Here is a 23,767-nt window from a genome sequence, read left to right on the forward strand (position 1 = left end):
AATTTTTCATAATAGATGCTGTATTAATAAGATCTTAACACAATTCTGATTGCATCTCCTTTTTTCCCCTAGTTATTTTATCTCTACAGGAAATACCTTCCTGTTTTGTTTGATAAAGGGATAATGTACTTTTGCCTTAGTGTAAAAATAAAGACAGGTATTTCCAAAAAAAAAAATCAGAAAAAATTTGCAGATAAACTAGACAAGAGTTCACAAAAGAAAGACACATGTCCTCTAAGAACAGGATGGTCTCATCAGAGGGACTAAACTCTTCCAATATTTTCCTAGTTACCCTGGGAGGTGCTAGATGGCAAAGCTGCTAAAATGCTCTCAAATGGCTCCAGTCCTTATTTATCATATACTAGAAACTGAGAGATCAAATTGAGGAATGCAAAGTTATGAATACAAAGTTTTAATCAAATATAAAAATAAAAAACCACAACAGTTACTCTGTAGTTGGCTATTGCTTTCTTCTTCTTTTTCTTAAATAATGATGTTGTTACTGCATTATTACCATCAACAAAATACATATGCCCATCAACAAAACCTGTCACACTGTGGAAAGTGTGAAGCTGTCATTTAGCTTTACTGGACTTTATGTCCCCAATGAAAAGCACATGTCCCAAACACTTAGAAAATAAGTTATAACTCCCATATCACTCCAATCATAACAATCAATTTTCCTCTAATTAAGAGTCACCATTGATATGCCAGATAAACAAACTGTCCCAAAGGAAGAGTGGAATGTTCTTAAATAGTGAAAACAAAGAACAAAATATTTCTTCTACCTCACCAACCACTTTAAACATAAACTACATGCTGCTGGAGAAAGCAACTACTTTCAATTCCTTGTAGAGCTCAATAAGTAGACAAAATCCTACATAGTGTATATTATGCCTATACACACATTACAAAAAAACCCCAAAACAGGATGCCAGCCCATAAATTACCTAAACCGCTCATATTCTTAATGCGATCTGGTAAATGAATAAAATCTGCTTAAGGATCAAATGAAACTGTCTTACAGAAGTCCACACACCAGTATCCTCACCACAATCATGTGCATTCCTTTTTTAATAATAAACAACATATAATAATCAGTATATAATAACAAACAGGTATCTTCCTGTTTTTTAACATAAAAATGTGGTATATAGATCAGGATTTTTGATTATGAAGAATTATCCCTTCCTATCAGTAGTGGGTTTTTTGTGTTTGTTTCTGGGGTTTTTTGTTTTGTTTTTCTTTTTTTTTTTTTGTTTGTTTTTTGTTGTTGTTGTTGTTTATGAAGAAAAAAATTATTTTGTAGCTCACACACACTTTAGCCTGTATTCCACCAAAAAATATAAAATGTTCAGTACACATGATCAATCAACTTGTTATACCATCTCATGGCAAGCCTTTGACCAGTTCTAGAAATGCGTTATCTTCAGCTTTGAAAGAACCATCTGCTCTTAATGATGGCAACAACAAAATTGCTGCAATAAGAAAAAAAAAAAAAAAAATCCCTCAGTGATAGTAAAATCCAAAGCCCAGAAGAAATTTCAAGTCATGACTATGCCTACAGAGAGTACAATACAAATGCCAGCTAGCTTTTAGCAAAAGGTGGTCAGGTTCAAATTTGTTGTACTCCCTCCTTCACACCCATATTGTGCAATGAACAATGAAATAAGACTGTTGCAAGGAAAGGCAACAAAGGGGCCAAAATAATGATAATGTGGAAATCTTTATATTACTAGGAGTTTTTAAAAATCAAAAATAAGATGCAGTTTTCAGACACTTCATGGAAGAAATCTTTTTCCTCTCTAGTGATGCAAATGAAAGAAACTATTCTTGCTAAGTTAGTTTTCAGTTCACTGGCAAACAATTTTTTCACACTATCAAATTAAAACTTCTGTAAAGCCATCAAATCAGAAATTTTGCCAAGAATTCTTTGTTCCAGGAACTAATGGGAAGGAAGTCTTTCTTGGTGACCTACATAAAAACTGGTAGCTTGAACTTTCTGCCAACTGATTTAGCAATCCATTATGATCATAAATTTGCAGCAAAACCAGTTATTTCGTCTTGTGTCAAGACACAGGTTCAGAATTTTTCCTTTAACATTTTACAAGTTAAACTCAGGTTAAGTAGGCATTATGAAGAAGTATGGAATTATTTCTGCACACCCAAAAGAGATATTGGAAACGTCTTCAGTCACTGATCTTAATAAAAAAAATTGAAATCTTTATCTCTGTACAATTAATAAACTTTAGGTCCCTTAGACAAATATGTTTTTTCTGTGATTCATTTGACATGAAAGTTTTTTATTGAGTCTTCTCATCCAAGACCAGTTCAGTCTATCACTTTCACATGTCTTCCCTGAATATCACCACCCAAAGTATGAAATTGTTTGCAAACATGTATTAGGGTATTTTTCAAATATATTTCATTGCAGAAGAAATTAGATCAATTTTCATTTGTATTCAGGATCTGTAAGAAAATATACATGTCCAGAAAGCTCAAAGGACAGCCAAAATGTGGTCCACAGATTACCAAGAAAACAATATGGCTTCAGCAACTATACCATTACACTTCAGATATCCATACATAGTTACCTAAACCTAAAATTAAGTACATTTCTCTATCTTTATCACCTCTATCACTACTCTCTATCTTCTCTATCATATTCTGGTTTTTTTAAGAAGAACAGAGTCTGCAACTGCAGTGGCAAATTTCCTGAAAACTTTCACTATATTTTCTTTCACAAGATTGTCTATTTCTACTATCAGTTGCATTTTGACAGCAAATTTTCAAATTCAGAGTCTTTCTGAAAAGTCAGTTTGAGAATTTAAATACTGGATGTTTTCAGAAAAGGAAAGCGGGCAAGTTAGGAAAAATAAAGTAAACATAACAGAAAAGTGCAGAGGAAAAACAAAGTACCAAATTTCAGGAATTGTTCCCCTACCCCTTCCAAAACTGATTCTCCCTTGCCTAGATTAATTCAATCATCTTGTGTGCACACACCTGGAAAACATCTTCTCCAGCTTTTAATTGCCCTTTTTCTCCTTTCTAGTACTATGTTTATCTTTCAACTCCAGCAACTGTTCCCTCTCCCTCACATTTTCTCTGCCCTTCTTGTAACAAACCCAGCCACCCCCTTTCCTCACAGAAAGAAACAGATGTCATTATGACAAAATTTTAAAGTAGCAGCACCTGCTCAGCCTTCCAGCAGCAGGAAGGCTCTGAAACTGGATACAAAACCTGCCCAAGAAAGTTCAGCTTATCTTTTCAAGTTCCTCACAGTTTTACAGACAGCTTAAGTTGGGCTCTGCTTAAAAAGAAAGAATGGAGATGCTGAGCAAATGCCCACAAAAAAAATCCTGTCCCTCATGGGGGAAAGAGATTATACATATAAAACTGATGTTGTATCCTTCCTCTACCTCATAAATGATGATGCTACCATGATATTTTTCTCAAGACAAAAAAAAGCAGAGTTGGATAAACGCTGGGCATAAACTAATCTGAAATTATTGTACATTTCTGTAGCACTCAAATATATGCAGTATGGTTAAAGTGCTAGTGTACCTCATTTTGAAGTTCATCGGCACTTTTGGTAGAAGCAAGGATCTCATACAAAGTGCAGCAGAGGTCTTCTGTTGTTGGTCCTCCAGGGTTACCTCCTTGAGATTCCTTCAGGTACTTTCCAACTTCACACCATAAAAAAGAATCATCTACTTTTCCCAAAGATTTGATATTAGATTTCTCATCACAGTAGTTCTGTAAGTGATTCAGCTGGTTATTCAAAAATTTGTTATAATCTAAGCTTATATTTTTCTGCGCATCAGTCTCACCATTCACAGGCAGCTCTCCAGAGTGATCCAAATCATGCATGTCAAATGAAAATACTATATTTTTACCAAACAACACTCTGTTATCACCATTTTGCTCTTCATCCAACTGTATGAGGGCTCTAAGCTGTTCTTCAGTGAAGTGAGAAGCAATCCGAAACGTGGCATCACAAGCTGCAGTAGCGGACGATGATGGAAATGGCCCAAACATCTGCTTGATCACCTTTGTCTCATCATGGCCAACACATTCTTTCCCACGAAAGGTCTTGAAAAGAAAAACAGCTCCACTTTCAATCGCTTCTTGTCCATTTTCAGCTCCAACTGTTAACAAAACCAAACATAACTTAATATGTGTAATAACAAGAGTGTTTCGTTACCTCTAATGTAACTGTATTCAAATTCTTGCCACAAGTCTCATCAGAAGACATATCAAAAGAAGACCACAAATAAGAATTGTTGCAAGATAATGAATTATAAAAGGCATATGACAATAAAGCATGTCTTCATTATCCTTCTACATACTAAAAATTTATAGTAAGAATCACCAATGCTTTCTTATCTTTCTGAGCTAGAGAAAAAAACTTGTCAGAAGTCTTAAACTCACAATTGTATATTTTTAAGCTATTTAATGTTAACAAATTTCCACTTTGTCTCACTATTTATTCACTGCCTAATCTGAATATTCATAACAGAATAAATCTACAGAACTCAGCTGGGAATTACTGAATTCTTTAATTCCCAGGAGAATTACTTCTGAGTATGTGTTAAGTTAGAAAAACTGCTCAAAAAATTTAAAGCAAATAAATGTATGAATTTAGATTTCTATCTACAAAATATCATAATATACAAATAAACAATATATTAGATAAATACATGAATGTACTTCTTACACAAATATTCGCAAAGGTAGTAAAGGAAAATATAAGGAAAACTCCATGTGATGAACCAGTAGGTAAATCCTACAAAATTTTAAAAGTCACCAAGCCTAACCTAAATAAAACCAACCAGCATACTGGGGCTTTTGTTCATTTCAAATGAGGACAATTTACAAATTTTTTTTACTTGGGACTTGATATCACTTGGATTAGGTTTAACACTAGAAAAAGCAAGTTTTTTTTTTCCCCCAATGTCTTTCTTACAGGAAAGAGCAAACAAATTCTAGCATAAGAGATGGAACAAGGTTGAGTAGCTAGCAGTGTAACATATAAATAAATGGCAGTGGCTACAAATTAGGTATTTAGTTTGAATCTTCCTGTGGTGCATTTTGAAAAGCTGAAAAGTTCAAAGAGAGGATTGGAGTTGATATTTACAAGATAATTAGATACCTGCATATGGTACAAGAGACATGACAAAGATACACACATATACAATAGATATGTAAATAGGTCTCAGAGGAAAAAGGTGGTTCAGCCCCTCTGTTTTAGCATTAGCTATATAAGAAGCACAAAAAACCCCCTTACATCTAGTATCTATGCATAAAGCTCACTCATATATTCCTAACATGCAAATACATATTATTATTTAAAATCACTTGTCTCAGAAGAGAAGTAAAGAGTACTAAACTGAAACAGAAATTGAAGGATTTGAGAATAATCTCTTAGGCTTACTATGAGGTATTTCTCCTTTATTATTGACATATCCTATTTATGAAAGCATCTCTTGAAAAAATACTATTCTTTCCCTCTCAACAAAATAAGCCAGACAAGATGGCAAGAAATGCACTACTAGAAGCTACTCTTTTTGTTTTTTTCTTTTGTTTGCCAGCCACACATTTTAGGCCAGTACCTCTTGTGACCAAACTATACACAGTGGATATTCAAAACAGCTTCCTCAATCAATATCTATTATCAATACAGATTGCACCTTCTACTAACTCTATGGACTGACAATTTGTACAAACTCAATCCCATCTTGCAGGACTTTCCTTCAAGCCTTCTGTGCTGCAAGTGCCACGGAAATCTGTGCACTGAAGGAGAGGTACCTGGGTAAGGGCAGAGAAGTGGCTCTTCCCAGAGGTCTGTCTCAGAAAGACAGCAGCCACATGCTTAATTTCCAGCCCGAGGGGGCTAAAACTCTAATAGCAGTACTAACCAGAGTATAAAACCTTTTGTCAGTGATTTGAGAAGTACTCAAAAAACAGACTTCTGGTGACTCAAGAAAGCATTAACAATTTACAACCATTAATAGCTTTAACAGGCATCTTCTTCAACTGTACAGCACAATTGACTACCACCATATGTTGGACATGAATAACTTGCCTAGACTTTTTTGAAAGCCTGTGTTTAGACATTTGTTTTTCTCTCAATTTACTAAGCATTTCCAAAAAAAAAGGTTGAGAAATAGAAATATAAGTGTGGCAGGTTAACATTTATATTGTAATAAAGATTTCTGGTCTGTAGTACCAAAATCAGGCAAATATATTTATTTTTATTAATTCTCTCTGTCTTTTCACTAATTGTTCTATTCAAGATATTTGAAAAACAATCAGAAAAGGAGGAAATATACCTATGAGATTGAAATAAAAAATCTTTAGATGTGACAGCAAGAGCTTGAGCCATGCACTCAGTTTATGAGCTGACGAAGTTAAATTTTGCTAAAAGCAAAATCTCTATTAGATTTAGTCTGTCAATCAAAAACTACATTTCCAATCAAAACTAAGTTTTCACACGTTCTTTGCCATAATGTATTTCAGTATTAAAAGTTTAATTCCAGATGAGTGAAATATATTTTTATTTCTCTCCTCAATACCAAACACTTCCTATATTTCTTACATTTTTATCTGCCTGCACAGCAGTCCAAGTTTTCATTAATACCAATTATGTGGAATTAAAGCAGACAACATCAGGATTGTTCTTTTCTTAGAGTATTGCTATTCTGAAAGAAACAGTTGGTTTTACTTAATAACTGTCAATCACAAACCATACCACACTCTACAAAACAATGCTATCAAAAAGAATACCCATATAACAATGCAATCTTAAAATAAAACAGAAGACTTAATTGTGCATATAGGCATCAGATTAAATGGAGTTTAAGATATTTCAGGGCAAAACTGTCATCAAGATAGAACCAAAATTTTACCAGTTAAAGTATGCAGGCAAAAAGCAATTTGAACCTGCTCCCACCCTCAAATAATCCAATGTATTATCAGATTACTAGAGAATGAAAACATACCTATTTGTTTTGCAGCTTGTAGGATAGTTTTCAAATCACTATTTACAGTTTGGTATTCTTTTTGGTCCAGATTGTCATCAACAAACTTTATTATCTTCTTCCAAGTAAGATCAGACTTCAGCAACTGGGCATGTAGTTTTGATCTTTTAGTCTGAAAATGCAAAATATTTGGGTTTTTTAATTTATTTCAAGTTAATTTATGGGGTTCCTTTAAAATTAAACACCAAATAAAAACAGTTCCTTCCAATTGCATTTAGTATAAAGTACTGACTGCAAGCACTTTTCCTTTTACCTGATCTTTAGACTCTTTCCTGAGCGTATGAAAGAAGGATACACGAAAGCACACACACTTCTCTTACTACTTTACTCTTTCCAGAGCAAAATTCTCTACAAAGCCAAACTCCTGCAACTTCAAGAGATTTACAGTTCCCAAGATTCCAAACTCATTTCACAGGTTCCCACAAGACATCTATCCTTTAATGTATTATTTCATGGGAAGCAAAAGGAGTACCTAAATTCAAGTGAACTTAACATTAGAAGGGAAATGTTGGATTCTCAGCTCTACAAAAGCTCAGACTTAAAAGCACAACAGCCTTGCCTAACTTCTTGAAAAGCAAATTAACACAACCAAGCAAGCTTTTCCATATTGCACATCATTATTTTAAGGGCTAAGCATAAATCCCAAAGCTACAGCAAATTTGATTTTGGGTGAGGACACTGTGAAGGAATGTACAGGAAACTTTATTCTTGCTTGCCTACTCTTATAAAATAGCAATGCAAATGAAGAAAGCAAATTATTCTTGCTAGAGCTATGCTAAAAGAAAAAAAGGCCTTACCGTTAAGTCAGCTAATTCTTCACTGTAATCCTCATGTTTAGTGACATTTGAAAAGGAGCGTAAAGCGCCTGTAAGACGAGGCAAGGCCATCTGTTACTCATTCAGTGATCCATAGGATGAGAAATCAAATCCCAGTTCAAGTACCTAGAAGAGAACAAAACAAATAACATGGCTTTATTAATGTTATAAATACAAACTCGCATCATGAACTTGAAAGACCTTTCTGAGCTGGCAGCATTTGGCTGGAACTTCAATTAAGCCAGTTAAAAAAAGAACTCTTAAAATAATGATAATCGAAATTCAACAAAGGGGAGGTGAAAGGCACAGAGCAGAGGCAAGAAATGGTAACAGGCAGAGGTCACTCAGCAGGTGGTTCTTTTCTCTCCTCCCTAAATAAAAGTTACCATCAATGAGGCAAAGTGGCAATTATTTCTTTAGCACTCCTAACACTGAGCATTATAGTGAAATCTATGTAACTGAACTTTAGCTCCCAATAGCAGTAAGTGATTACAACCTACCGGAAGATTTCCTCTGAGCCAGCCCATGCTGGGAGCTTTCAGGTCATTAACAGCCTCTGGCACTGATGCAGAGAGGCATCTTTCTTGACAAGTGCTTAGCCATTTTTAACCAGCAAAACAGGGAAAGAAAATTATGGCAGGAAATAAAGATTGTCAAAGACACAGCACTGAAGTATTATAAGAGAAAAAGGGAATAAAAAAGGCTACCAGAAAACTGAAAACACTATGCTTCGGGATGTTTTCATTTCATAATTGGGAGTGCACACACACTTAAGAGCAGGACTCTCTTCAGAGCTACACCTTATTTCCGTGAAGTCTTATTTCCTCTGTGGAACAGGCTCATATCTATGCACCAAAACACAGCTGTTCTTCATCTGAAATTGTACTTCTTCCAAGCCTTTTACTGAAATTATTCTCAAAGTTATTTAATTTTAAAAGGTGCCCACAGCTGAATTGTTTAATGAACCCTAACACACAGCTACAGTTTCTGATGGTTGCAGATAAGATACAGATTTAGATTATTTTTGAAACAATTAAGGATACCATTACAAACCTAATGATCTGCATCATTCTTAGCATGCCTGAAGAACAACGTCCATCCAGAATTTAAAGAACTTGTTACAGAGTTAATAAAATTACTTCCCCCTCAGTCATACAGTACAGAATTCTCTGCTTTCATCTAATTATCCTTAACGTTTTCCCTTATTTAATGACTGCATTTGTATTTTAGTTATCCGCTTTGCAAAACAGTACAAAAGCAATCCAGATGCAGCGTTCCAGTCACAAACAGAGAAATATCACTGATTGTCAGGTCTGATTGCTTTCCCACCTTGCATTAAGATGCTTTTTGAGAATGACTTTACAAGAGCTGATATTTTGGAGACAAATGTTATAACAATGAAACTACAAAATTTGGAAATACAAAACCTTTAACTGTGAAGGGCACAGAGAGCATGTGTTCAAGCCTAGAAGCAGACAGAGGCAAACATCACTGCAGCTTTTTTGATATATTCAGTGAATATATGACATGTAATTCATACCAGCATAGCTCCTAGTGAAAATAGTCTGTGAACATTATAGCCACCGTTATTAGAAGGGAAGTAATGTGTCCAGACTTTGAGGGTACATCACTCTCACACTGTTCTAATGACAAAACTGCCATTAGCTATTAGAGCTATTGGGTCCATTTTACCTATTTATTTTACACCTACATTCAAATGGCTCTTTCTGTAGCATTATGTGCCTTTTTAAAGAAAAGTAATTACATAACTGTAATATTACTTTAATTGTCCTTTCTGAAATACCATGCACAGCAATTTATAAAAGTTAGAACATACTTATAAAAAGTTCACTTTTCACACACACACTTATTTTCAAAGCATCTCCAGCAGGCTCATTCATTAGGAAACTGAATTTTAGACACATATTTCTTTCTCCTTTATTCAATTCCTTTATAAGAAGCAGCTTCTGAAACAGAAAACCTGAAACACCAGAAAACCAGTAAAGGCACACTGTCCTGAACACAGGCATGGCCAAAGAGCCAAATCCAGCCCTGCAACTCTAACCTTGTACTAGCAAATGCTGCTCCACGCTTGCCTGCGTGCTTTCAGAACGTGCAGGTGTCTGAAGGGGCTGGTTTGGCAGAGCAGTCACACAAGAGACAACTCCTTTATAGTCAAACTTCACACACCCCCTTTGCTTCTGGTACATGACACCCACTCTCAGCAAGCACCACACGAAAACAACAACAGCTAGTAAACAGAATGCAGGGGATGGGTGCAATTATTACTCCACTGTTAACACTAAATCAAAAATCATGTGGCTCTACAAGACGCAGTGTAAATTTATATATTTTTTAAAAAATACCTTACCTGCCTTCACACAAAGCCTCCTCATGTAGATACCTGCCTGCATCACACTGCTGTTAGAGTGGATCAGCTACTCCTTGTCTTTCCACAGCCATCATAAGGGTAACAATGCCTTCTGGCTTGAGAGAAATGTATGTGTTTGCCCACAGGTGGATCTAAAACATCTAAACTACCAAATGATCCTGCTAAGATCTGCTAGTTTGGGAACAATGCCTAAAAGGCAGTGGTGATTAAATCCTCTTTACCAGGGCCCACGTACAGATGATGAACTTTTGCCATCCTTCTGCCCATTCTCCATAAAGAAAAGTATGAGAAAGGTACTATTTTAAATAATTTCCATGGGACAAATGGAATGGGAATTTAACCTTCATATCAGTGGGACTTTACATGGTAAAAATATTTCTTCTCCTCCCCCACCCCCAATCAAGTAAGGACATTTTGGGTGCATCCTGCTAATGATTCCCTGAACTATCTCAGATTTCCTGCCTCTTTTAAGAAACACTTAACTTTCCACCAAGCCTGTTCGTAAAGCAGAAAGAGCAATATCCACCCTTCTAAATCTCTGTGAAGATGAGAGAATGCAATTTTTTTTGCTTTCTAAAAGTCTATTTTACTTCTTTTAAGAATAAGTGTGATTTTAACACTGAAACTTTATAGGAGAAAGTAAAACATAAAGACAGATTATACTCAGAGTTCAGATAAGGAACAATCCAAAGTTTATTGTCTGAAAGTAAGCATAAATCATAATCACAGCAGATTTTTAAAGTGAAACATTAAAAAAAATTCTAGTAATACCACACAGATAACAGAAACGACTAGAGAAGTTTTCCACTTCATATATTCACCAGCTACTTAGGTTTTCCTCCAACTCCTGGCCTTCCTATGTTTCTATACAGGCAAATAGCAGAACAGTTTCTTTCTCTTCTTTGCTGAAATATTACAGAGATTACTGTAAAAGACACATTCTTTTCAAATGTACTGAATTCCTGCGCTCTCTAACAGATCAAACCAGCTGCCCAGTAGGGCTAAGAGAAGGTGAATGCTCAGATCTAGTATGCAATGTTTAAATTGAACAGAAATACTTCTTTCCTTACAAGGAATGGAACAACATAGCACTAACACAGCTAAAAATCACAGGTAAAATCCACAGTTATGTGATCCTAAAGTACCAGCTTCTGTAGTCTATAATATTTTACTTTTTATTTGTCCTTTAAGACTTCACAGCAGTGATATTGTTTAAAGGATTGAAGGAATATTAAGCCATGTTCCCAGATTTTGCGTATATTACCTGTAATTCTTCCAACTATTAACAAGTTTCTTCCTGTCTATGTAAACTTGCAATTTATAAAACCTAAAGAAGTTATTACTAGTAACTGATCTAAACAAAGAACATTATAAGAAAAAGAAGCTTTAGACATTGCCAGTGAATAGCAGGTTGCTATTCACCACAAAGTATTTCAAACTGCATTTTCTCTTTCACTTGAGAAAGTGGAAACACTTCAAATGAAAAAGAAACTAAAAGGGCAAAAGATATCCCACCCACAAGGCTACTCAAAAGCTAAAGGGACTGTAAAGTAACTTTTTTAACATTTTAAACATATAATTCAAACAGTGAGACCATTTATCAACACATACAATATTTTACTTTACACTACTGTGTAAGAAGACTAAAAATAAATCCCCAAACATTAATTTTTACTGATATGAACACATTTTAGAATGGCTACAATTAACTACAACAGCTTCATTAACACAAAGGTAAACTTGATATTTTATTTACAAGTAAGACTCAATATTTACAAAAACTCAAACAACACATTCTACTCAGTATACATCCTTTCTACATCATACACATCAAAGGAAAAATATTTCAAAGAAAACACTAAAGAAAAAAATGAAATCATTAGATAAAAAAGCTATTTTGGACCTCTGAGAACATTTTTATAAGAGTCAATACAATTTCTTATCCAAGCATGTTTGATGCAAACAAATACCCACCTAACACCAAAGCTGTTAGCCAGGGATAATGGTTTAATAATGTCGGGGACATTAACTTGAAATGACAGGCAAAAGCATGACACTAAAACAATAGTATTTTCTGACTTTGTATCTTGGACCTTTACAAACAGTGCTGTCTGATGTAGTAACAACTGTACACTTTCAGACGTCTCAGTTTCTACAAAAGGCCCAGACATCACCCTGGCATTCTCTCAAGTTGTCTGGGTCAAATATTGCTGATCTCTAGTCAAGACTGTGTCAATCTTTAAAAGGGCAACAGCAAGATTAAGGAATATGTACTCAGGAAGAAACAGTGGCTTCCTGTCACACAACATTCACCTCAGTGAATACCAAAATTCAAACAAGTGCCTCAGCATAACAAGAAGGCATGACACTGCCTCTGTGTGCCATCATTCACATAAGAGACAATTCCAGCACCTTACTTACAGAAGTCACTAATCAAACAAAAAACCCTAGAAAATTGAATAATGGAATTAAAAGTGACCCATTCAATACAGTATTAACCCTTTCCACAATTTTTCATAATCTTAGCCATGCACATGCAATTAAACACCAGCTGCCTATCACTGTGCCTGCTTGCATCAGCTGGAGAAGCATTTCCTGTGATTATGCCTGATACTGTTCTGGGACGATGCCAAACATGTGGCTTGGCTCAATAATGTGTTCATTTCAGATGTATTTTGAGATAGTTACTAAGAATTGCTGTTGATAAAAAGGAAAAAAAATTAAAACAACCCTTTCTTCAGAAGAACTCATCTTCTTTTTCCAAGAACATAAAATGTAATTCAGTTGTTCAAGTGAAAAACATCTGTATTTTTTACACTTCATCACCTTAACTTTTAAGTTCCCTGCAGTGACAGACAAACTGTATCCCAAGCAACAGAAACTTTGAGACTTGCCTTACATATGAAGATGTACTATAAGCTAATTTCCAACTTCAGCATATGTAACATTTATGTTCATTTAAACACTAGGCATAAGTCACAAATACTAGACAGGGACAGGTGGAGGTGTTGTTTGTTTAGTTTTGCCTTACATTTAATAGGGGCCTCTTTGTGACTCTGTTACACACTGTGCCATCAACAGAGGTTGAAAACAACCTCTGGAGTTTCACCTTACTCTATTCCAGAAAGGCTTGTCACTGAAGGAAGAGATGTTTAGAAGGTAAATAGGGATGTAGGTGTTCAAAGGATGGAGAGAGTGGGAAAAAAAATAGGTAAGTGAGAGAAAGAAAAAGCTTTGAGTTAATGACAGCTAAGTAACATATATTGCATCTCACTGAGGACGGCTGAGAGGATGTGGGATGCACTTCAGCAAATGTAAGTGCTATAATAATACATGTATAATACACAACAGCATAACTGCTGGGCTAAGAGCATGCTGGAGGACTTGTTCAGATGGTAGTAAAAAAGTCTCTGTAACATGCTCCTGTAGTGAACAGCAAGTGCATACAAGGATAAAGCCCTCAGTGTGAACTACTGGCCATTACAAGGTGTAACCAGCTCTGTGAGATTTTTAAGCCTCGCAGGGATGTGTTCAAGCACTCAAATCACTTACCGTATTTATAGACAACTAAACAAATGCATCAAATACTGTATTATCCCCCAGTTCTAAATAACTGGAATGCTTATTAGCCACTCAACACAATAATTATCCTTCATACTTAACGCTGATTTCCTCCAAAATAAAGTTTCAATAAGCCTCAAGGTGGGAACTGGATCATTTTGTATCTGAAACATTCTCCCATATGTTTTTTAAGGAAACACTAAACATTCCTTTTGAGAAAAACATAACCCATTTCAGTATTTACAAAGGATCTCAAATGCAATAAAATAAAAGACTAAACCAAGTACACTAATCCTTAAGACCCTGCCTGTACCTTATTACTCAAATCAAAACAAAGAGGAAGTATGACTAGGATTGCTGTCTTACTTCTTATTAACCACTAAGTCATTCGCTTTCTTTACTGCAAAGTCATTAGAAATGTTCATACTACATACTGCAAAGACAGGATGTCAGTTCTGAAAGTAACTGCCTTGCCAAACATCGAGATTCCTTCTTGAGGATTTCTTTAGTAATTAATTATGGCTAATAAAATCTTTGTATCTTGCAGACAACGCACAGTAGCTGTGTAAGCACAGTACAACTTATGCCAAGATTTACATTTAATTCTATGAAAACACTTATGGAATTATTCTTTGAAGCAGGATTTCTTATTTAGAGAATTTATTTTTTTTTTGTGTTAAGCAATTTTATCAATACAACTGATAATAATAATAGTAATGCTGGCAATCTAAAACAGAAAACCTTCAAGCACCTGAACTACAGAATTATTTTTCAGAACAGAAATATGCAAAGCTCCAGATGAGTTAAGAAACAAACTGTAGATTCTACACCCTTTCTAGTAATAGACAAGAAAATTAATTTGTCATGTACTAAAAGTATGAAATGGTCTTCAAAAGAAACACAGATTCTTGCCAACTTTGGCTATCACTAAATGAAAGGTTTACCAAAATATTAGCTATAAATAAAGTCATCTTATTCCCAGCAGCTTTTGAGTCAGACTTTTTACCAGTGGTTGCAGTATATAATAGAGAAATACGCAGAAAATGACTCATCACATAAAATAAGAACCAGATATCATTGTCGACACAAATGCATCAATTCAATTAAAATAATGGAAGTGTATTGTGCAATTTTAAGTGTTTGTTATGTTTTGCAGTATTTGAATTTGTGGTCATTTAATTTTTATATAATGTTTGTAGTATTTTCTAAAATACGTCCTTTATGCTTTTTCCATCATTCAGTAAGTTGTTGATACCTGTCATAATTTTTGAGGAGGTAAGGAGTAAGAAAGTCATGACAGTGCTTGCAGAAAACTCTCTAATTAGTATCTTTCCAATAATACACAACAACTGGAACCTGAAAGCTGTGTATTTATCCATAATTCTTCTAAAAAGTGTTTTAATTCTGAATACACTATACTACCCCTCAGTCTTTGTAACACTCTTAAATGTCTCTGTCAGCCTATATAAAAACTTTTCCAAAGGTATATCCATATAAATGGACCACTCATGCTCTAGCAGTCCTTTTATCCTTATTGGATTCTTGTCACAGCACACTGAAGGTTCAGTCCATCTTAGTGGTTAAAAAGTTAGAAGTTTATATTTCCTATCAGGAAAGCAGAAAGAGGCACATTAGCAAGACAGCTCACCAACCTAATGTCAAATATTGAAATGTAGTGAAGATGCATAGAGAGTCCTAAAAATCAACCTATCAAGAGAAGCTTTTCAGTCTAAATCATGACACCCTTTGGGGATGCCTTTCCCTTCAGGACTTTCCCCTACTGACTGGAGGGAATACTACCTCCTGCCTGACAAAGAGAGCTGTAAAGAAAGTTAAAACAGACACACAATAAGCTATCCCAAGCCAGACCATTGTACCATTGTCCAGCTGATTTATCTTAAATATTACTTAACATTGGTAGGATATAGGGGTGAAAAAAGTCACAATTTCAACCTAAAAATTTAAGCAAAAAAATAACATCAAGGTCTGCCTTGCATTATAAATATACACATACAGTTTGAAAACATGCCTACTTCAAGGCAGAAGAGGCTCTTCTACAAAGAAAAAAAAAGTTTATTAAAAATACATTTAAGTGACACTCAACTATTGGATAGATACATGGCCACATAAAATAATATTATTAAAGGCAGGATCACTTGTCTTCTCTTCAGAGCTCACATGCCACACAGGCCCTTCAAACACAGCACATCAGCTATTTGATGACTAGCAAGTAACAGCTTTCTAACTGATATTTTATCATTACTGCAGTTTAGAATTAGAAGGGGAAAAAAAAAAAGGTAGTGCTGCAATGTTACAAGTGCAAATTAGAAATAAATGCTGCTGATCTGTCCTGGGCTGTCTGTCTATAATGCTGGTCATATATGCAAGAAGACATTTTGAGAAAGACAGTTGTACAATTTTCTACAGTGAGGAAATCCCAAACTGTCTTTTCAAAGCTTGCAAACATGTCTGCTTATTACATAAGAAAATGAGGGGAACATAAATTGAGGCACAATATTATTCTTGGCAGTTATAATAAAAAGGAAAATAGCCCCATTATGTCTCTAGTGATTTGAGGAGGTTAAAACAGGATTTTTCCAGCTGTACATTTTTTAATGGCTGCATTTCCTAAGTCATAGTCATATTCTGCTAGAATGTATGTACAATTTCTTAAAACATATTTTAGAAAATTGTACTGTAAGCTAATACATACATACATACATATTACACAATAATCTCCCATTGAACCCTTAAAAGCCTTTGAACAATTATTATGAGTACTTGGCATAGTACATAGGCTGCCTGTTCAGACTTACAGAATCAAGTTTTACAGATACCCTAGAAATAAAAAATGCTACCCTAACAATAAAGTTATATAAGTTATATATAAAAATAAAGTTACATATATAAGAATTTTACTTATATTCATGTTTTGGAAGCAACATAGAAGTGTATCATATGATGTAATGCTCAGCAGTAAAAACTCTGGGAAAGGAGAAGCAAGGTGTGTGGGGAACAAGGACACACATCCATGCTTATGGGGTTTGTCTTCCCAAACAACTTAAATGTCTGCTATTTTCACCCCAATTCACAGCCAAAGGGAGTGAGTAAGAGGCTGAGGGGTATTTGGCTACTGGCTGGGGTCAACTCACTACAAATAATAAATTTCTTATATGAAATGGAAGAGATGATTTTCAGAGATCCTCTTTACTCTTCCCTAATCTTTCAAGGAGAGGACACATTAGAATAATAGAATCATTAACACTGTAAATACCTCCAGGATCAAGACCAACCTTTGACCAAATACCACAACTGCCCTTTCTGTAATACTCAAACAGTTCACATTGCTACTGAAACCTAACTCTTTCTTGGCTTCACTCCAGCCTAATGGAATTTCATTGAACTATACACAGTTGTGTACAACTTCAAGAGGAATATCTATATCTAGAATAAGCTCAAGAAACACCCAGCATAGGTATCTTCCACACCACTAGTTCATTCAGTGAGCACCATTATCACAGAATCCTGGGTGCTGCTATTGCTTCCTTCAAACACATTTTAAGGTGTCTGTGCAGCGTTGGGGTGGTTTGATCCTGGCCAGTGGCCATGCTGCTGCTTGCTCACCCTCCACAGTGGAACAGGGCAGAAAATAGGAAGAAGAAATAAAAAAAAAAAACCTTACAGAGTTGAGATATAGATAGTTTAACAGGGGAAGAAAAGGATAAATACCCCACAAGTAAAGGAACAAAATGCTCACCACATCCCATAAGGTGACCAATGCTACAAGCTCCAGTTTACTAATCTCCAAAAACCAGGTATCTTGAAAGCAAAAAACCCAGCCTTCTTCCTCTACCTGTGTTTTTATTCCTGAGCATGACAATACACAGTACACTACATTCCACTGGCTAGTTTGGGTCCACTGTGCAGGCTGTGTCCCTACACAGCCCCCTGTCTACTTGCTGTGCAGGGAGGGTGGAAGAAAGCTTTGATATTGTGCAGGCCAAAAACAACCAAAACATTGCTGTGCTATCAACATTGTTTAAGCCACCAATCTCAAGCACTTTGACTGCGATGAAAGTTAATTCCTAAACCTGGTACAGGAATGTGCTCACATTGCCATTGTGCAAAAAGAGGAGACCAAATTCCTCAGAGAGAGATGAGCATAAAGAATGCCCTGACTGTGCATTCCCTTGTGGATTGGCTTGCAATAAACACAAAATTGCTTATTTCTGTGATGTGATGAGGTATTTAAAAAGCAAAAAGGACTAAATACACAGTGACTTACCACTGCCTACAATCTAAGAAAAAGGAGGTACATGACAAAACTTAATAGTTTCAGGTGAGAGCAATACTAAGTAGAATGCCTTTCCTATGAAGAACATAATTGAATTTGGGAATTCATTGCCACAAGATGCCAAAAAGACTAAAAGTTCAGGTATGCCTAGATGAATTAATGGATATCAAATACCTTGTAGCCTCTGAATTCAACAGCTTAGAAGCAGATAACCAGTTATTTAAATCATGGATTACTAAGAGATAATATGAAAGTGAAGGTATAATTGGATTTGTCTTCCCTTGTTTTTCAGCAGGTCCTCCTAAGCACCTCCTACTGACTGCTGTAGGAGAGAGACTAGACAAACATTTTCTTTGAAAACAGAGCTACAGAGTGAAATGACAACAGAGATTCTGAGGACTACAATTTGAGATTTAGGAGTCTGATGTCTCTCAACCTGTTTCTGGGTCCTACTCTTCTTTCCTCTTCTTTTTAGTTCAGACATCAGGTATTATATTTCTAACAAACATCCAGCTGCATATTACAGGTCATTTGTTAAACTGCTTTTGATTAGGTAAGTTTATCTGAACTAGCGAGTAGATTTTGGTCTCAGTTCTCTCTTCAAACATTGAAGTATAATTCAGTTTAAGAAAATGTGTAGGCTAGAAAGTGCTCAACACCAGCTTCAACAATTGTTACTACAAATAATTTACCAGGAAAACAGTAAGCTGTTATTTGGAGTAATGAGGACTTCAATTTTCTATGGAGAAATTTTGTAGGAGGGAGAAAAGAAACCTGTTCAGCACTCAAAATGCCCGTATGAGGTAGAATTAATCCCACCCTTAACAACTTCCGAATAAACTTTACTTTATAACTAACCAGTGAAAGACAACATGTGTCTTTCCTTCTCCCAACTACCTCCACACCCACTTAACAGCTGCTGTAACTATGTAACAGAAGAGAAAAGAAATATGCCAGAACAGCAGGGACCAGCCTGAGCTCAGTTCAGTAAAAAGGGTAACTTTTTCAGAGAAAGCACTGTGGGACCTGCAGAAATACACACCAGCCTTTTATGAAGGATGAGTTTTCTATTAACTGCGTAAAAAAATATTTTTCAGCCACAAATGTTCTTTTTGAAAACAGAACTTACACTACACAATAAAAAATTGAAAATTATACTGAGAAGCAGAGCCAAAACTAGAGCACAAGGCACAGTGCAGACAGTTCTTGAGTATCTCCAGTGAAGAAGACTCCACAACCTCTCAGGACAACTTGTTCCAGTGCTCAGTCATCTACAGAGTGAAGAAGTTGTTCCTCACGTACAGGCAGAACTTTCTGTGCATGAACGTCCTTCCATTCCCTCTTGCCCTAGTGCTTGGCACCACCAAAAAGAGCCTTGATCCATCCTCTTGACACCCTCTCTTCAGACAGTTATACACATTTATGAGGTCTCCTCTCACTCGTTTCTTCTTGAGGTTGAACAGGATCAACTCTCCCAGCCACTCTTCACAAGAGAGATGCTATAGTCGTCTAATCATCTTCAAAGCCCTCCACCAGACCTGCTTCAGGTTTAGCTTCAAAGCAAGTTCTGTAAACACAGAACTGTCAAAATAAAACACTGTGGTTTGACAATTTCTTGCCTTCTCTCTGATTCAGTGGAAGACATGACCTCTTCCAAAGGCCAAGCTAGCTTTTAGAGAAAAATGAGGTCTAATATGTAAACTAGTTTGTTTATACAATGCATAAAGGCCCTAGCTGGGAGTTGGTCTGTATTCCCATGTGAATTTAACAGTTCTCCAAATAATTCCAAAATGATAAAAGTTTACTCTTCTCTGGCCAGAGGCAACTCAAATTCAAAGGAAATAATTTTAAACAGGCCTTACAACATCTGCTGAAAAGCAGCTTGTGTTTAATCAGACTCACCACCTCACTGTTACCACCAATGCCATCTTTAAATAAAGGACAGTTTGCATCTGACCTGACAGCTGGCTTGATTTTCATCCTACTTAAAACTGAGCTCTGCAACCTACCATGTGGACAAACATAACCCTTGCTGCACTGCCTCCGAAACTTACAAAATTTTTTTCTAGTCATTGGCTAGATTCAAGTCAAGTCTATTATCTGGAAAGTAACTAAGCATGACTATTAGATTTCTTCTCTGCAGAAACTACCTTTACTTATTTCACTTCAACAATTCTCAGTCAATTGTTGAAAAAAGCCCGAAGACTTAAAGGGTCTGCACCAATGTATTTTAAGAACAATAACAAAACCTACATTCAGAACCCATAGAAGGTTTTAAACAAATATATTAGTTGAATTCCAACATGATACACACTCCTAAAGCACCTGAAGCACAAGCCTTAGGACGCTACAAGACTGTCGTGTTTTATAAGCAAAGCCGTCAGTTCACCACTGCCAACCGAAATGAACTAGTACCCAAAACGGAAAAACACTCTATGTGACCACATGCTTTTCTCGTTCTTCATTTCTTGTTCTCTACATTTATTAATACCAGCAGTAGTACTGAAAGTACACTCGACAGAGGTGCGTTTCCCACTCGACCGCTCCCTCCAGCGCCGTTCCGATTAGCAAAGCCCAGAAGGAGCGCACGGCACCCGGGCCTTCAGGAGCGGCCCTGCATCACCCGCCGCGGTGTGCGCCGGGCTGGGGCACGGCGAGCGCTCCGCCAGCCCCGGCCCCGCTGCCGGCCCCGGGCACGCTGCCTGCCCTGCCCGCCGGAGCCAACGCGCGGCACCGGCCAGCGGCCCGGCTGCCCCCGAACGCCGCGCCCCGCCAGCAGCGCAGCAACGCCCCTGCCCCGGGGGCTGCGGGCAGAGACCCGCGCAGCGGCGGGACGCCCCCCAGCGCCTGGGCAGGCCGGTCCCGGCGGTCCCACTCCCCACCGGGGTGCGGCAGCGCGGCCCCGCACCGGCGGCGGCGGCGCAGAGCAGCGCCCAACGCGGGCCCTCCCCGGCGGCCCCCACGCCGCGCCCGCCCGACCCCCGCCCGCCGCGCACCTGCCTTACGGCCCGCCGGTTCCGCTGCCGCCAAGAGCCGGCGCGGCGCGACACTGCCGTACGGCGAGCGGGCGGGGCCGTGGCCGGCGCGGCCTGCGGGGCTGTCCCGGTGCCCGCGGCCGGGCCGTGCCGGTATCCGCAGCCGGGCTGTGCCGGTACCCGCGGCCTCCGCGGGCCCCCGCCCGGGTCTCCGCTCTCAGGCTGTCTCGGGTACAGGCTGCGCCTCGGCCGCGTTGTCTGTGCGGGCAAAAGGCGTCTCGCAGAGATGCCGCGGCTGCTAACCCGGTCTCCCGCCCCGGTTGTGCCCGGCGTGGAATATGCCGCGGGGGCAGCTCCCAGCAGTGTTTCACAGAGTCACAGAATCAATTACGTTGATAAAGATGTAATCTTTACCGGGTTCAACCTATGACCGAACACCAACCACCTTGTAACCTAAACCGTGCCGCTAAGTGACATGTCCAGTCTTGCACACCTCCATGGACCGTGACTCTTCCCTCCCCTGAGCGGCCCATCCCAGTGCACAATCACCGTTTCTGCGTACACATTTTTCCTGATGTCCGAACTAAACCTCCCCTGGCACTGCTTAGGACTGTGTCCTCTTGTCCTGTCAGTGTTTGCCTGAGAGAAGAGGCTGATCCCCACCTGACGACAGCCTCCTTTCAGGCAGCCATGGAGAGCAGTAAGATTCCTCCTGAGCTCCTTTTCTCCCGGCTAAACAGCCCCAGCTCCCGTAGGACTTTGTCCCCCCGTGTCTGTGCCTCGGGCTTTCCTGGGTGCGGGTGTCCGTGGCCTTCAGCCCTCAGCGCTCTTTAGCAGCTTATCCATCCCCTGCACACTTAATTCTCTCCAAACCAGTGTGTGCCTCACTGTGTGCCTCTTGAGCTTTGCCACCCTTACTTATTCAGTTTTGTGATTTTCGAAGCAAGCTTTTAAAATAAATGGCCTATGTCCTCAATTGTATTAATACTTTACATATGTGTAAGGTGATGCTTTTCAATAAAGATGATATCTGCCAGATATTTAGTGGACTGCAAGTGCCATTCATTGCATGGAATTAATTTTGTCAGATGCAGATGTCTTAACATAGACTTAATGTGTGCCTCAGAAAAAAAAAAAAATCTTATTTTCTTCAGTATGTACTAATTGCTTTGGAAGATATATGATGTTTGATGTCCACATCTTAAATAATCCTTTGCTTATTCTCTTCTGTGTTGTACCAGAGCTTTGGCAGCATTTCAATATTCATTAGTGTCTAAATCTACCATTCACTGTCTTGCTCTTTGTTTGACTGCTATGCTTCTTGCAAGTCCAACAAAAAGGTGTTTCTCCATCTTTTGCATGAAATCCTTCTGGCATAGCCACATGAAAAGTTCTAATTCAAATTTGACAAACAGATTTCAGTCAAGTAGGCTCAATATTGTAGAATATGAGAAATGAGAAGCATATCTGATCTTGAGTTTGAGAAACTTACCTTGGAAATTTACAGGAGCTAATTCACCACTGTACTCCTCACTTATGTGTTCATTAACCAAGCAGTATTGCATTCGGAGTCAGACCAGTGCTGTTCACCTGGAGAACAGTGGGTACTCACAAGACCAGTTCATGGTCACTGTGAGTACTGCCTGCTGGTGACACTTGAACTATTGTCTGAAAATGCATTTTAATTTACAGACCGTTTTTGTTTCTTTTTAACAACCAGAAATTAATGCTAATATGTGAACCATTAATTTTAGTTACTTGAAGAATACTTCAGATTCAGAAAAAAAATAGATTAGTAATTAAAATAACCTTGTCTTTACTTTGACAATGGAAAACTTTTTAACTCACTGTCTTAAAAAAAAAAATCAACAACTTCAGCTTTGTTGAGATTGTAAGACGAACCTGGCAGACGTCCTTGAATCAGTATGAATCTCTGCTGTAATGAGAGTATCAAGCATTCAAAACTAACTGCTCTCTGCAGATGTCACTGTTACCAACACTGGGAGAAAAATCTTAAATCAATGTTATTATGTGACAATAATGCAGGTTCCTCAGAAAACATTCCAAATCTCTATTGCCCATGATTACAAAGTAATCATATCGTGTATGCTGCAACTGCTGTGCTAGCAAAAGTCAGCGCGTTGGAGGTGCTGTTATTCAAATGAGCTGTAATTCTTTACAGCCATCTTGTTCCTATAGTTTTTAATACTTTATTTAAAAGTCACTGGGAGGAGGGACTGACCTTGGCTCGATACTAGGTGCCCACTGAAACTACTCTACCACTCGCCTTCTCGGCTGGACAGGGCAGTGAAAATATAACAAAAGGACTGTGGGTTGAGATAAGGACAGGGAGAGATCACTCAGCAATTACTGTCACAGGCAGATCAGACTCAACTTGGGGAAAACTTAGTTCAGCTTATTATCAATCAAAATCAGTGTAGAATAATGAGCTATAAAACCAAATCCTTAAAACACCATTCCCTCATTGTTACTTTCTTTCTGAGCTGAACTTGATTCCCTAATTCTCTACCTCTGCTCCTGCCACTTGTGCAGAGAAACAGGGAATGTGGGCTGCAACCAGTTGATCACACATTGTCTCTGTTTCTCCTTCCTTCCCAGGGGCTGGATTCCTCACACCCATCACCTACTCCATCATGGAGTTCCTCCCACAGAAGACAGTCCTCTATTGG

General features: G+C 37.8%; 1 protein-coding gene across 2 annotated transcripts in view; it reads right to left on the reverse strand.

Moving 5' to 3' along the window:
* The window catches only part of ASCC3 (activating signal cointegrator 1 complex subunit 3), a 249,066-nt gene extending 227,837 nt beyond the window's left edge, over positions 1–21,229 (reverse strand). The window contains exons 1-4 of one of the 2 annotated variants that reach the window (XM_079327712.1): positions 21,099–21,229; positions 7,838–7,981; positions 7,002–7,152; positions 3,565–4,148 (exon numbers count right to left, since the gene is read on the reverse strand). In XM_079327712.1, coding sequence (XP_079183838.1) covers positions 3,565–4,148; positions 7,002–7,152; positions 7,838–7,927 — 825 coding nt within the window. In that variant the 5' untranslated portion in view covers positions 7,928–7,981; positions 21,099–21,229. The remainder of the gene's footprint in view (positions 1–3,564; positions 4,149–7,001; positions 7,153–7,837; positions 7,982–21,098) is intronic. The other variant, XM_079327713.1, reaches the window with a different exon arrangement.
* Positions 21,230–23,767: the final 2,538 nt, after the last annotated feature.

The sequence above is a fragment of the Erithacus rubecula genome (assembly GCF_903797595.1).
Source record: "Erithacus rubecula genome assembly, chromosome: 2".
In the NCBI taxonomy this organism is placed as follows: Eukaryota; Metazoa; Chordata; class Aves; order Passeriformes; family Muscicapidae; genus Erithacus; species Erithacus rubecula.